General features: G+C 39.4%; 1 protein-coding gene across 9 annotated transcripts in view; it reads right to left on the reverse strand.

The window, feature by feature from the left end:
* Positions 1-15,252, reverse strand: part of MBNL2 (muscleblind like splicing regulator 2) — a 116,453-nt gene that overhangs the window by 24,375 nt on the left and 76,826 nt on the right. For 4 of the 9 annotated variants that reach the window (XM_064504550.1, XM_064504551.1, XM_026119428.2 and 1 more), the window contains exons 3-7: positions 10,023-10,187; positions 6,689-6,889; positions 5,237-5,500; positions 946-999; positions 145-298 (exon numbers count right to left, since the gene is read on the reverse strand). In XM_064504550.1, the coding sequence (XP_064360620.1) occupies positions 145-298; positions 946-999; positions 5,237-5,500; positions 6,689-6,889; positions 10,023-10,187 (838 nt within the window). The remainder of the gene's footprint in view (positions 1-144; positions 299-945; positions 1,000-5,236; positions 5,501-6,688; positions 6,890-10,022; positions 10,188-15,252) is intronic. The other 5 variants (XM_064504555.1, XM_064504560.1, XM_064504552.1 and 2 more) reach the window with 3 other exon arrangements.

The following is a 15,252-nucleotide window of genomic DNA, read 5'->3' on the forward strand; positions in this document are numbered from 1 at the left end:
AAAATAGCTTGTAAATGCATGTGCAGACTTCATCTCAGAAAGAACAGGGAACATAATAAAACATTTTATCAAGTGCAACAGAAGCTGTCTTACATAGAGGCTACCCAAGTAATATAAAATTTGTTGAATGTGACTGCAACATACCTGTTGGGATAAATGCTGCATGTTGCTGCAACTGAGCATTGGCAAGAGCCTGTTGATAGTGCAAGACACTGGGATTGAAAACGGCACTGGCACCATTGCTTTTTTCAAGTGCTTGTCTCTTTGGTAAAGGGTGAAGAACACCAGGAGGAAAGGCCTGTAAATAAGAAAGTTAGTTAAAATCACATAATTTTTATGGCATTGTCTGTAACACACATATAAATACAAAAACTTATTATTTTTAAAGCAGCTAAAGATGCCTTGCCATGCATATTAACTCAAAGCATAGCAATGTAAAATGAGTGAAATATTGTTACTGATAGCAAAAGCATGGTACTATTAACCTAAAACTGTAGCAGCACAACTACTGAAAAGAAAGGCCTTTAAAGCAACAAAAATGGCATTTCCTTTAAAGAGGTTTTTGAGTATTATAGGGAGAAAAAACCACTTGTGTTTCATTGCCAAGTATCTTTTTAATTTAAATACCATTTCCTATTATTATATAGATTAATGGAGTATGTTAAGCATTTTCAATTACAGAAGCAGTTTTATCTCAGTTCAACTTTTTTTATGACAAGATATTTAAAAATGAAACCATGTTAGGAACCGAACTAAATCATCTGCGGTCATTACGTATGAAAATGAGATGGAGAACTACAGTACGGAGGCTTTTTTTTTTTCCCCATAAATTAACGAGAAGTGAAATCATTTCCGGTTGATGTTTAAACGAAAGCAATACGAGTTTCATTAGTTGCTTCTCCGAAAAAAGCTACATGCAAAGCAAAAGGTGAAAGGTCAAAGTACCAGGTCTACAGTTGCTTCGAGAGGTCGCTTCATTGCTTTGGCAGTCGACTGAGTCTTTTAATAACAGGCAGCGAGCACATGATGGCAGTGGGCCAATGGGATTCAAGCGAATTAACATACAGGTAAACAGCAAGCAGAGGTGCATCATGGGAACGGCATTGCATTGTGGATAGGTGAGAAGGAAAAAAATATTCTGAATGCAATATACAACATACAAAACACTAGGCATGCACAACAACAAAAATGTCTTCTAAAGAAATGAATATTACACTTCGAATTAGTATTGAAGCAAAAATGCATCTACTATACCTTAGTTAAAAGCATACAAGAGAGTAAAATATAGATGTTTGAAATTCAGGAAAGTTGAGTAAAATAGCAGCTTGCAGACACTATTAAGCACTTTATCAACACTTCACAAAGATGCAGAAAGTTTTAAGGATAATCCTATAAGAATTTCTGATAAGTTAGTTAAGTCAAATTAAAAAGCATAAAATGAATTTTGAAGACTACATTTTAAAACAAAAGGCACTAGTGAACGTCATAGTGTGTTACGAAGGTTACTAATACACATGTTTGCAAGCTAGGGGTCTTAGTTAATAACAGTGCATAATTCAATAGATGTGGGGTTCAAGATAAAAGAGGCTCTCCTTTTCCAGGACACAGCAGATTAATATGTTGAGTTACACTAACTTATCATTAATTCTTTTTTTTTTATTATTTCTCAGTACAGGGGGGGCATTTTTGTAGATTTTTTCCTTGTAACTTACCACATTACATTGAGAGGAAAAAAAGCCCTTCAGAATTTAAAACATATTTTCTAAATTTTGTTGCAACTTTTAATACTAGCTTCAGAAGCATACAGTAACAGAAAATACTGCTCCCACTGCATAAATGAACATTTAAGTATGACTTCTGATACTAGTCCAGCTTCATTAAAAATGTTTAAGGAAAATATTTAGGCATAGTAAAACAACATTTATGTATATTTCCATAATAAGATAAAACTTATGTCTGGTATGACAGCATTCTGTAAAAAATCTTTTCATATTAAGTATTACTTTCAAATTTTAATGTAAAGAATGCTTTAAAATGTTTAGAGAGGAAAGGAAGGTTTACTTATAAATCAGAATTTTTACTTTTTTTTTTTAAATAGATTGACATCTACTGTTTTTTAGGATATGTGGGATTATGTCTATCTTGACATCGAAATGTGGAAACAGGGAAGTGAAAAAGGTAGAACAAGGCACAAAACGCCTTCAAACAGCTGATGGTCACAAGACTACCTAACGCCAGCAGGAAATTTTGTAGGATGACCCTTGCTTTGCCTATTCCATGTTCCTTCCTGCTCTGCTGCACCTATGTTCCATGAGGATCCTCACCACTCTCACTGCCTCTCCTTCAGCACATTTCTGGATTATATACCCTGATCTACAGGATCTGCTCTTCTGCGGTTCCTAAGAATCTGTCTGAGTTGAAGACAGAGATATAACAAGAAACATCTCCTGTAAAGTTGTAGAGTCTCCCTCCTTGGTCGCATTCAAAACCCAAGTGGACATGGTCCTGGACAACCTGCTCTAGCTGACCCTGTTTTGAGCAGCGGGGAGTTGGATTAGACAATCTCCAGAGGTCCCTTCCCACCTCAACTCTCCTGTGAACTCGTCTATGAATTCACATTTTAATTTAGGCTGTACATTCCTCAGTGACTTTTCATGCTCTCTGCTGTATGAGCATTTGGAGCTCCTTAAGTACAATGATGGATAACACCGTCTTCTAATGCCCTTCACATTTAAGCTTTACATGGTCTATAGCCTCTTTCACAGATTGTCATTCCCCTTGCTTCTTACTTCAAATGATGAGGTCAGCTAAGGCATCCGAGTAAAAATTCCTAAGCTTAAATTACAAAACTATAGGCAGGGCATTTTCTGCAAGGTCCCAGACTACAGAATTCATTGACCTCCAAAGGTCTTACAAGCTCCACTGCTCTAATGATTCCCTATCCACAACACTCACCTGCAAGAGCACCCTCCGGACCAGAACAACCCAGCCTGCTCACCCAGGAAGCAAAACCTCCTGCATTTTTGCCAACAATCCACAGTGCATTCATCTGCCTTGTGAACAGGCCCTGGCACCCTACGCCTAACTTGTGACTTCCATCTGCTCTTTCAGTGGCATCACTTGAGAAACAGCCTGGGCAAGGCTGACAGGCCCCAGGGTCTCCCCTGCAGGGCCTTGATCTGAAGGCAGCTTAAGTCTGACCCTGAGTCTTTGCAGACATGGCCAGCACACACTTTTAATGCTGAGGGAGATGTATGCTAATACATTTAACTGCAAATATTCATGGGACCATGAAGAGAGATGAACATCTACACATAGTGAAGCATAAAAACAATTCTATATCCTGACAAGAATACTTCATAAAGCCCTTGATTATCTAGGTCTTACACACTTCAGACTCTCAATATACCTGTCCCTGCAATTGCAGAGTGCCAAGCTACAACTGTTCTTGGACGCAGTTTCAACTTAGGAGCAACCTGCAAACAAGCCCTATAGGTAAGGATTCTTATTTCTCCCTCACTTTTGCTCTTGAGATCCAACTGAGTACTCCAGTCATTCTTGACCACATTAGAATGCTAACATTTCAGTTCTGTGTTTCCAGAGATGCTTCATCCTTCTCATTTGAGGCTAATGCAACTTCAGTTATGGCTTATTTAAAATCACAAGATATATATCCAACTATTACTGAAGTGCAAAAAAAGAATCTCCTCAACTCTCTCTCCCCTCATCTTTACTATATTGCCTAGAAATATTATGTTCTCCAAATGGGCAACAAAAATTATATAATAGAAGCTAATTAGAATTAAAAAAAATCTCCTTTGCTTTAATTTCCAGATGGTATTCTATTTCTGCAAGCACAGGGAAGTTTAACTAAAAATGATCTAGTTCTAAATAGAGATTGGAGATACCATAAAAAGTATTAAAATTGAAGAAATTTTCTTCTGTTTGGAGGTTTACTTTCTTGCATAACTTACCCTTTGTCCCTCAGAATGTCTGGTCTTTGCTAATTTGCTAAATACAATAGCTTGGGGTAGTTATATACTGTACTGTATTGTGTTTCTGCTAGGCTTCTTACCCAGAGAATAACTGTATTGTCTGTAACTATCGTATGCACTGCCCACAAGTCCACAAACCACATCTGCTTAACTATTCGTCCAGTGCCAGCAATGAGGACAATGATTCTTTGATTTGCTGGCAGCAATGTTGTCTCCCAAGTCAAATCCTGCATGCTTTATTTATTTATCAATACCACCCTATCTATTTAAATTTATCAACTTTGCTGGTAGCGAACATACCAGATATATAGTACTTGTAAATGGATGAACTGCCTGCTCTAAACAGTTTTCAGCAACAGTTTAAAACTTCTGAAAATAAAAACATTCTCAATCTCTTTTTGTCTGACTATACTTAATCTGCTTTTTCTTAAATACTCACATTTTAGTTTACTACTTTTTAAACCCATTTTTCTAACAGCAAAATTGTAGCACAACTTGCCTATGACAGCGGGAGAGTTAAGTAAAGAGTCTAGGTAGGCATGAGACTCCTCTGTCCTCACCAAGGTTCAAAAAGATCTAGTCAACACTTTTTAGTCAATGGATAAAGATGTGTATCTCTAGAAGGCAATCCTTCTTATCCTCAGACAAGCACTAATGATAGATCAGATGAACAGCTATCTGAATGTGCTTGTTTTTCTCGGCTAACTGAAGGCAGATGAGGGTGCCTAGGTTAGGCTCAGATATCTAAAAGTCTGGCATCTAAATTGAGGCAAGTTGAATCCCAATATAGGTTTCTTTTCTGTGGCCCATCTCTGAGACAAATAACACTCTCTTTGCCTTTCTTCCTTTTCTTCCAAATTTCCACATTTATAGGCACACCAAAAAGCTGAAAAAGCATACATGCCCCTATCTTCCAGGGGACATTGCATCTTATCAGTTTTATTTCTGTTCAGAAAAACTAGGGGCAAATTTAACATATAATCAAGGCAGAGAACATAAGTGGTATAGAGCGTCATTTGCTTCACTGTCTTGGATAGAAACACAGCATTAAAATAATGGAATAAAGGGGAAAAAAGCATTTTCTCCCAAAAAGCAATAGTAATTTTACAAATTCTTATCTTTTACCAAAAAAAAAAAAGGCAAAAGAGAAAAGAAAGTATAAGCAAACAGCATTAAATTGAAGCAAAATAGCCATCAAAGAGCTTTTGTCAAAAAAGGCAGCCATATATTCTAGCACTTACCATCACAGTCGCAGCTGCCGCAGCTGCCTGGGCTGCCACCGCAGCCTGGTTGGCTTGGTGTTGCGCCGCCTTGATTTTGGCCTGCAAATGTGCAGGAGGGTGAAAATACTTGCATTTCTCCCTCATGCAACGACCTTTTATGTAATCCATACACACGGTTACAGTGTTGTCATTTGTGTCAATCATTGTGCTGTCTGCAGGATGTGCAAAGCGGCAATCAGTCTCTCCACGCGCACAGTTTCCTCTCTGGAACTCCCTGCACACCTACGTGCAAAACAGCATTCATTGCAGAGGAAGGACCCAACAGCGTAAGGTTAAAGGGGAGGGAGAGCCCACACCCTCAAAAGACAGACTTTCCCCCTCCTCCAGCTAATTCAAGCTTTTCAGTGAATTCAGCTTAATTAACCCTCTCCTTTTGGGAGAAGGAAGAGGAAAATGTATGCATTTTACCCTTACATATTTGGCTCCACGGGCAGCTTTGTGGTATAACAGCTAAATGAACTTGATATGGAACAGAAGCTTTCCCAAATATCTTTCTTTTTTTCTCTTGTTTAGAAAACACCCAGGAAGGATACTCACTGAAGTAACTGCCCCTGCAAAACTAGCTCGGGATCACAAAATATTCAGTCCCTTTCTGACTGCCCTTTATATTCATGCAACTCCACAGGCAGACAAGAGGTTCATCTTGCTGATATCAGGGGGAGGTATGAATCAGATTCACCGTATTTTAATACAGTCTACAAACAAAATGGAGAGCTTCCTTAAAAATAAAAAAAGAACAGAATGAACACACAGATTTTTGTAAAAAGAAACGTGCTCTAGACATTAGAGCTCAGGCTTTTGGGAAAGGACATTCATTTCTGCAAGTGCCATTTGGCCTTCTCACGCACTTGGACGACAGACTCTGCCGAGCTCGGCCATACAGAGATCCATCACCTCCAGTGAGGCTCTGCGTATAACTGGGGGTTTGCCTATTCAGTCTGTTCCAGGGTTTGTAACATTCAATGTCTGTATTTGCAGCTCAAGGCCGAAAGGCTATAAAATTCCCCTAATATCGATCCATAAAGATCAGGACAGAATTCATACTGGAATAAAAGTGTCGTTGTTACATATTTCATCAAAGCATACCTCTAAAGGCCTGTATATTTGAGGTTTAAAGGCTCTGCCATGGAGGGCTTCACGAATGAAGAGGCAAATTTTACGAACAAAGCAACTTCCTGTTGCTTTCTGTGTATTAAATTTGAGCAAACATGCTACCTTAAAAATAACAACACAAAAAGAATGCTTTAATTACCAATGGCTGCAAGAGTAGAAATCCTGTCTATTCATGACGTCTGTACTTGTAGCAATTAAATTTAAGCATAGCTGATAAAACAATAGAGTTTTTCCCAAGAATCTTTTATACAGCCTAGCAGGGAATTGTATTTCAAGTCACAGTGGTGTCTACAGTACCTCCAGTTTATCAGTCCTGAGTAGTTTCTGGGTAGCAGTTGAACCAGGGACTGAAACCGGTGGACTTCCAGGAACAATGACAGGCGGCGTGGGTAGGATCTCGGTCGGGACTAAGCCAACTCCGGGTGTTACTGGTGTTAGGTAAGGAGCAAAGCTAATAGCTGTGTTCGTTCCTATTGTGGGACCCACTGGAAATGTGGGCTGCAAAATGAAAACACAGACCAAGATGAAAAAAATAGTCTTACCTTTAGAAAAAACTTAACCAAGAGCTTATTAGCTGTGTTCTGCTTGTTCCTTCTGGCACCAATTCATCTGTTTATTCAAAAATTTCAAACAGCTGGCAAAACACACAGCATATTCTAAGAACTAAGAACTGCACTTTGCAGCTCTGTTACTGGAAAAGAGGCTGCCAATGCAAAGGAAGTTACACTTCTAACCTGAATCTCTATGGAGGTCCAGTTTATATTGCAGGCTTATTTACACATCTAAAAGTAGAAATAACATAGACTTTATTGCTTTTTCTCAATACCTGTTTCCTTGGGAAAACATGCTATTTTTTAAACTACCAGATTTCATAGGTGAAGCATTATTAACTATATTAAAGCCATATTTCTAATAACAGTATATATAATGAGCTCTTCAGCATGTAACTTCCATCTGTTTGCATGCTGTATTTTGCCCCTCATGCAATTTTATGTTACTACGGCTCACAAGTATAAAACCCTCACCTGTGCAAATGTTTGTGTGTTCAGCTGCCATCAGTGGCAAGCAGAATAAATATTATAATCTCAGCTGGACTCAATATTTAGAAAAGGATTATTCAGGCTTAGCTAGAGAGTTCATCTTACAAAAAATTTGACTAGAAGGAATGATAGGCATGTAAAAAACTGTTTCATGACTTCCTAAAGCAAGTCAGTGAAGTCACGACCAGAAGAAAGAGCACTTGTGTGATGCTAAAACCCAGCTCTACTAAAGCAGAATAGCCCATTTGTTACCACCTATTCCACTGGGGATGGAGACAGAACATCACCATGGTCAGACCATGATCAGAACTGGAAAGCTTTTTAGTTCTGCAGAACTGATATTTACTCCAGAGAGTGAAGCTATAATTATAAATGAGGAAAAAGTATGCAGAAAAATAGGACAAATCTCAGATTAGCTTTGTCAGAAATTAAGTTTCCAAATAAGCCGGCAGCTAGAAATAAATCACACATAGCAGAACACTAGAGAAAAACTTAAGAACGTTTAATGAAGGAGGAATGTCTTCCTCGTCAAGGTGGTCTGCATGGCATCTATTAGAAAAGGGAAGCCAGCCACACACATGATGCAGGAAACATGTACGATAAAGCACAGGAGCTAGAGGGTTTATTTCTGTTTTGTTTTTTTGTCTTAGGAACAAATTCCTAAATTATAAATGAGTCTGAGTTAGTACCGAGAGGATGCTGAGAGCAGCAGATTAGCCAGGATACTCAAGCATATGGAAATGGAATCTATTTGCCCTGGAGAGTTAAAAGCAAATAATGCTCTGTTTTTATCAGAGATCAAGACTGCTTGATATCAAACAGCACAGTTTATATTCTAAGTACTAGCTAAATTCTTTAAATCATAATAATGAAATTTATATGAAGTAACAGTTCAACTATTTTGGAACAATATGTGTTATATAAAATATAAATGCCAACTTTGTATCAGATACAATTTCAAGAATAAATCCACATATCAGATGACTTCTACGGAATTTTTTCTAGTTTTTATCCATTTGGTCAAAGCTGAGTCATCTTAATCCGGCAATTTATGTGAGACAGAGAAAAACAGGTCTTCGTTTTTATCGCAGCAATCAGTACAGCAGACATTACGTAGATGAAACTGTAAAGTTCAAATGATGAACTGAGAGAGTAGAAAAAAGGATGATTTTGCCACTTAAAATTTGCTCGTAATACTGAGCGGTGGAATCTGTGTTATTTCATGAAAATTTGGGGGGGGGGGTGGTGAAAACTCAAGCAGTAAAAACCTAAGGAAATACGAAAACACATTATGACAATATGTATATCCAAGATACATCTTACCTACATCTTGAAAGCTGATGAACTTCCCCACTGGGAGGACTGGAAACTGAGACATCAAGGTGAAATCACCCAAGAAAACTACATGTACCCGAAAGTCAGGGACTCCTACCACCCATTTTCTGCTCATAATTCCCACCTTACAGCAGATATTTCAAGTGGAAAGCAAGACTTGAAATAAAGGAATCTGGGCTGAGATTCATCTGACCAAATACAGATGTCTCCATCCAAGATGGTGACACTACTTGGCTCCTTTGACAGTCCATGAAAAGAAAAAGGCACTTTTAAAACCAAATAATCTAATCCTAATACAGACATCTGAAACAAGCCAATTGGACAGTACTTAAAAGTGCTTCTTTCTTTTGATAAACTGTAAAGGGACCTAGGAAGCCCAGCTCTGAAGTTGATGCCTACACTGTAGATGCCTTAAGTCAGAGAAAGAAATCTCACTTCCCTGCCTTATACTAGGTGTTTGAATTGAGAAAACAGCAGCAACAGCCATGTGTGAAAAGTTCAATTCAGTTAACTTGCCTAACAATGTTATGGAAGTCTGGTACCATCCAGGAATGAACTGCAAAGGCAGCTCAGAGCAACTGATCATATTCATGTATATTCAAAGATGCTGCTCATGCCTGCAAGACTCTGGCTTTATGTCACCTTCGGAATTTGAAGTGTTCCAGGTAATATATGCATTACCTCAAGATAAAATGCTGAAGTTTGTAAAGTGGATGCACCATCAATTCTCTTCATCTGTCTTATCGTGGGACATTTCAGATTTCAAGACAGTAAAAAAATACTACCTGGAATGACATGACCCTTTGCTCCTGGTATTGGGATTAAATATTACTCAAAGCCACTCAACCTCATAGACTCCTGTGAGGAGAACTTTGCATTCCTACTCAAATAACTTACCAGCAAATTATTATTATACAACTTTTCTGTTCCAGAAGGATTCTGGGTAAAACCCTTGCAAATCTAGACAAAACCTGACATGAACTGAATGAGAGAGAGAAAGAGAGATATTGAAAGAGAGAAAGAGAGAGAGAGAGAAAAGCAGATGAAACTGGGATGAAAATGTTTCAAACCTGCAGTAATACTCCTTCATATCTTCATATGCAAATTTAAATAAATATATTTCTAGCATCTCAGCAGTTCTGTAAGTTAACAGACAGCGATTATTTCTATTGCTATTACTTTAGAGACCTTTTGCAGGTCGGTATAGTCTTGTACCTCAACTTCACTTGCCTGTAACATCTGAGAAACATACTTACCACTGGCTGTAGCGGTGTTCCTGGAAACATGAACTGCATTTGCTGGGCAAGCATTGCTGCTGCAGTTTTTTGTTGAATTAAGTTGTTCCTGCCATTGATTTCCAGTTGAGTTTTTAAATGTGTTGGTGGATGAAGGTACTTGCAGTTCTCCCTTGTACAACGACCCTGGAAAATAAAAGTTACACTAATTGTTCTGTTGCTTTTGATGATAGCTTAATGCCTTGAGGCAAAATATTACACCATAAACTAAGCAAGAACTAATGAAATACTGGGTGTTTCTTGGGAACTCCGTAGCAAGCTGGGAAGGGCTGATGGCCTAGAGCTCTGCCTCAGCCCATGACCTCTGATTGGTCATTAAGGCTATTATCTGTGAAAAAAGAAAAAGACTTCGAAAACAGTGGATGGCATTTTAGTTTGTTAATTACAGGTCACTGCTCTATAATTAATATTCTGAGTATTATCCAGACAGCCTGAATCGCCTCTTGTGATACCTTTGCTAGGCTATCTGGTGTTACCATAACATAAATGTTTTTATAAATTACATTATCAATAACAAATCTAAACATTCTTTCAGAAAATACAGCACATTCTATTAAAATAATTGCATTCTTGTGTCAGTAAAGATCTAAAGTAGCAACTTTCTGCATTTGTTCTCTTGTATGTTCGTCTCTACTGCAGTTCACTGGCTTCTAGCTTCCCGCGTTACTGCATCAGCACAACTTTGAACTAATTCAAGTGACCACGCATTGGTATAAAAGAAAGAAGTCAAGCTGGTATTTTTGGAGACTAAATTTAGTAGCAGTACATGGGGCTAAATCTGAAGGTACACAGCAAAAGCAGAGTTCCCGATGACCCTGAAAGCAGGAGTATGAGACAGTTATACAACAAAACAGACAAGGAAAACACGGGTGGGCTGTGGTCTTTGAGAGCTCATGTTTTAAAGGGATGGACATGGAGCACGCTTCTACAAGTGGTGCATGTTGATCAAAATGTAGGTAGTGTAAGAAGCACTGATACATTTTCCCGCAGAAAAGGAAACCACATGGTGCACTAGCAGGGTGTGAGTGTGTCCCCACAGCTGCAGAGTAGGATGCTAAGATGAGAGGCTCCTCAATAACATGGCTCACAAATAGTCATAAAGTTTCAAGATCTGTGGCCAGAGGTCCTAGAGCATTTGTCAAACTGGATTTGACACACTCAATTTGTAGAGGATAAGTTTCTAAGTCGAGAAATTCTTAAAAAGTGCTTCTTGAACTTTCTTAGCCAGACAGGAATACACACTCCTATAGCCCAGACTAACTCATTAAGATGCCTAAGAAATAACATATCACAGCATACTCTGACACTGTACATGAACATACACAGACTCCTACAAAACTCTCCACACTCCTGAACTCTTCTAATGTCCCAGAGTTAATGTTACACTCATGCTGCTGATTCTTCTAATCTTCTGTGAGGATTTAATAGCTACCTATACAGGGGTAAATACAACATGTCCATGTTCTCTTGCACTGAGGCCAACGGGAAGGTATGTAAACAGCCATATCCGCACTTTTAAACTACTGGAAACAGCCCCTATCCCCTGCTAACTCCAGAACTGTGCCTGGAAACTGTCTGGGAGTATTTTAGAGAGCAGAGGCCAAAAGAGTTCAAGAAACCAATATAGAAAAACAGGTTGCAGTGCTCAGGAACATTTCTTGGTGCTGTTTAACTTGCTAGTACAGATGCAGTCATTTTCACTATATTGTGCCTTCTTTCTGATGTCTGTGCATCACTAATTCTGTCTGTTTCAATTAAGTACAGAAAATAAAAGTTACTTTGTGAGCTGGCATAAACAGGAACAGGAATAGTTATGATTTGCCTTGGACACAGAAGGCGGCTGGCTCTTCCATTCACTGGGTAATAAGGCCATCGCCTTTTGATGTTAAATCACAACATGTTTAGTGCAGGCAACAAGCATGCTTTTATGTTGATGGATGAGGATTTCCTGATTAAGACATTTTTAACTGAGCCCTGTTTAACCTTAATCTAATTTATATGTAAATGGTTTATACAGCAAATATGAAAACAAAAAGCGCAAAATAAAATCAAGCATCACTTATATCTGATGGAGATATCTGTCTATGGAAATGAAAGTGATCCTGAAATAAGGGGTCGGAGTAGCTCTCAACTATCGTGGCTTTTGAAGTGTCTTATGTCTGAAGAGAGGGAACAGGCAGCACTCTAATATTATTTCAAAAAGCACACAGCTAGTATATACCAACACAGCAAGTTCTGCAAAGCAACCCACAATGCACAAAAGATTGCTATTCCAGAAACTTTCCAAAATAATTGAATCATATAGAAAACTTGCCTTCTCTTTCCATGCCTCTCTAAACTTGCTCATATTTGTGCCTCATTTACTAGTTTTCTGAGCTGCTGGTTAGCAATGAACTCACTATAAAAGAGTTCTGTGGCCCCTTCACGCTTCTATAGAAAGCACTGTAAACAGACCAAGCCTTGTTGAAATGAAATGACCCAAAACAAACTGCAGTGGAATGACCACTGAAAACAGTGAGCAGATTAATTCAGTCCTGTCTACCAAAATGAAATAAAATCTGAGACCAGGCTTCACTTTTTGGACCTGCAACAGTGGGAGGAAAATCCCTGCAAGTAAGTTTTCATCAGCAATTGTCAATAAATGTTCTGCATGCCCATGAACTCCTGATGAGAACCGTTTCAGAGCGCAACTGGGATGATGCCCAACTACTGATCAGTCCAAAACCAAAAGCAAAAAGTCAAATTTGTTCTATCATCTCAGTCAAAGGTGACCCTGGATTTCTTGTTTACTAAGAAATCAAACATGAAGTCCAAACGAAATGATAGTGCACATCAACTGAACAGCAGAACAAACAACTGTACACAAAATGAAAGAGTACTCAACGTCGTGGGTCAACGCCTACAAGAAGAGTACCTAGCCATCGGCTAGCCCATTTAGGATTCTTGCAAAGAATTACTAGGCTAGCAGTCCATCTCATAGCAAGCAGAAGCAAAACTGAGTGCTTTCATTTTAGGATGCAATGATATCAAGCCCCTGGAGTGAGGCTTGGTTCATCGTACCACACCAACTCTTAAAACCAAGGTAGTTCGGGAGCTGCTCCATAGACATTCGCTCCTCCTGGTGCAAGCAGCACAAGCTCTGTTAGAAGGATGGGGCAGGCAGCAGGCAAAATAATTGCTTCAGACATCCACTCCCACATGTGAGTCAGAGTCCTGAAACTGAGGGTGCAGACAGATAGATTGGCTTGAAAACTTTGTCCCCAGAAACTTCTTTCACCCATGAATGGAAGGTTATCAGCAAGCACATCATGAGCTGTTGTTCACTTCTTGTGCATGTTCACTTAAAAAGTTCATTTTCAGTGAGCTATCTCCTTATCCGGAATTGACAGCAATCACGAATGGACATCAGATTAAACTCCCAGTACATAGGTACTCCCCTCATCCCGGAAGGATTGTGCCTACCTCTGACCTTTCATTTCTCCAGCTCTGATTCCTGTACCTTGCCTACCCTGATGTGCAGGGCCACATTTCAAGCAGGTAAGGGAACGCTTTGGCACAAACACCATTTTTCTACTGCTAACTACCCAGACTGGGAACATGCCATGGCTCGCGCCAGGGCTGTGCCACAGGTTTCACTGCTGTAAGGAAGCGGGACACAGACGGGATGTGTACACAGGGCTGTGGGCTCAAAGGACTCCCAGGATCCCCAACCCAGGTGCAGCAAAGGGGGGCTCTGCTTCCATGGGAGCAATGGTCTCCAGAGCAGCCATCAGACTGGCTTAATATCAGAAATACATCTCTTAATGATGAGCCACGTCACAACACCATTTGTTTTTTAAATCATCAGATTTCCCTGTGAAGAACAATGGATCATTTTGTCTAAAATCAATAGCACAAAACAGGCGAAAGGCTGGAGTATATTAAAAAGCTACGTATGGGCTAAGAACTGTAATTTTAAAATAAGCAAAATAAAGCCAGTGCAAAAATAACACCCCATGACTGTGCATATTAAAATACTAAGAAATCATTTCCTGTCTACAAGTTGTATGGCTATAGCTCTTTCTTGAATATTTTATTAATCCACAATGTTCTTCAGTATTTTACTATTGCTTTAATAGTAACAATAATAATAATTCATCCAGGTCCAGGCGGTGAATTGCCTGTGCATAATAATGATTCACAACATGGCCCTTAGCTTTCACTTACTAAAATTACCTTTATCTTTCATAAAAATCAGATGTTTGAATTTTATTATAAAAGAAAGCAAAATTGTAAGGTTTCTATTATATTTGAAGCTGAGAATCAACTAACATATCCACATTCATTTAGGCCATGCACTGAAGTCAGCTTTTAAGACAGGAGTCGATACACATTGTTAAAACACTTACCATAGAAACCTGGTAGTAAATGAAACAGCCCTGATTTACGCAGTCAATCCAAAATGCCTATGACATACTTTCCTGTAGTGAAATGATTTTTTGGGGGGCAAAAGTAGAGTATAATTCAGATTGGAAGGGACCTCGGGAGGTCTCCAGTCCAACCTGCTCAGAGCAGGGTCAGTGCTGAGCTCACTCCAGGTTGCTAAGGGCTTTATCCAGTTGGGTCTGGAAAACCTCCAAGGATGGAGCCTCCCAACCCCTCAGGGTAGCCTGCTCCGCTGCCCGTCTTCATCATGAAAAAGTTTTTCCTCGTATCCAGTCTGAACCTCCCTTGTTTCAGCTTATGCCAGTTGTCTCATGTCCTCCCAGCAGGCACTGCTGTGAAGAGCCTGGCTGCGTTTTGTGCACAACCTCCTCGCAGGCACGGCAAGACTCCAGGGTCCGTCTTGGGAGCATCACTGTGCAGCACCACAGGTGCCTTGTATTAGTGCCTCTGTCTTAGGTTTGAACTCTGACATCAGAAAGTTCACGTGAGGTTTTTTAAACCATACCAGATACGCTAAGACCTCATCATGCTTCACATGGTACTTTGGGAAGGCGGCAGCCCTGGTTACCTGTCATCCTATCAAAGTAGCAGCGCTATCCGTCATTGAACCAACCAACATATTTTTGTTAAACATCTGAAACTGGGGAAATCCACATTGAAGCTGATGCTGCGTATAGAACTCCAACTCAAAATAGGGCCATTTATTGATACTATTAGTGGGAAATAACAAAGCCTGCCTCCCCCATCTCACAGTATAGCGTAGCAC

Source organism: Dromaius novaehollandiae, chromosome 1 (genome assembly GCF_036370855.1).
Source record: "Dromaius novaehollandiae isolate bDroNov1 chromosome 1, bDroNov1.hap1, whole genome shotgun sequence".
In the NCBI taxonomy this organism is placed as follows: Eukaryota; Metazoa; Chordata; class Aves; order Casuariiformes; family Dromaiidae; genus Dromaius; species Dromaius novaehollandiae.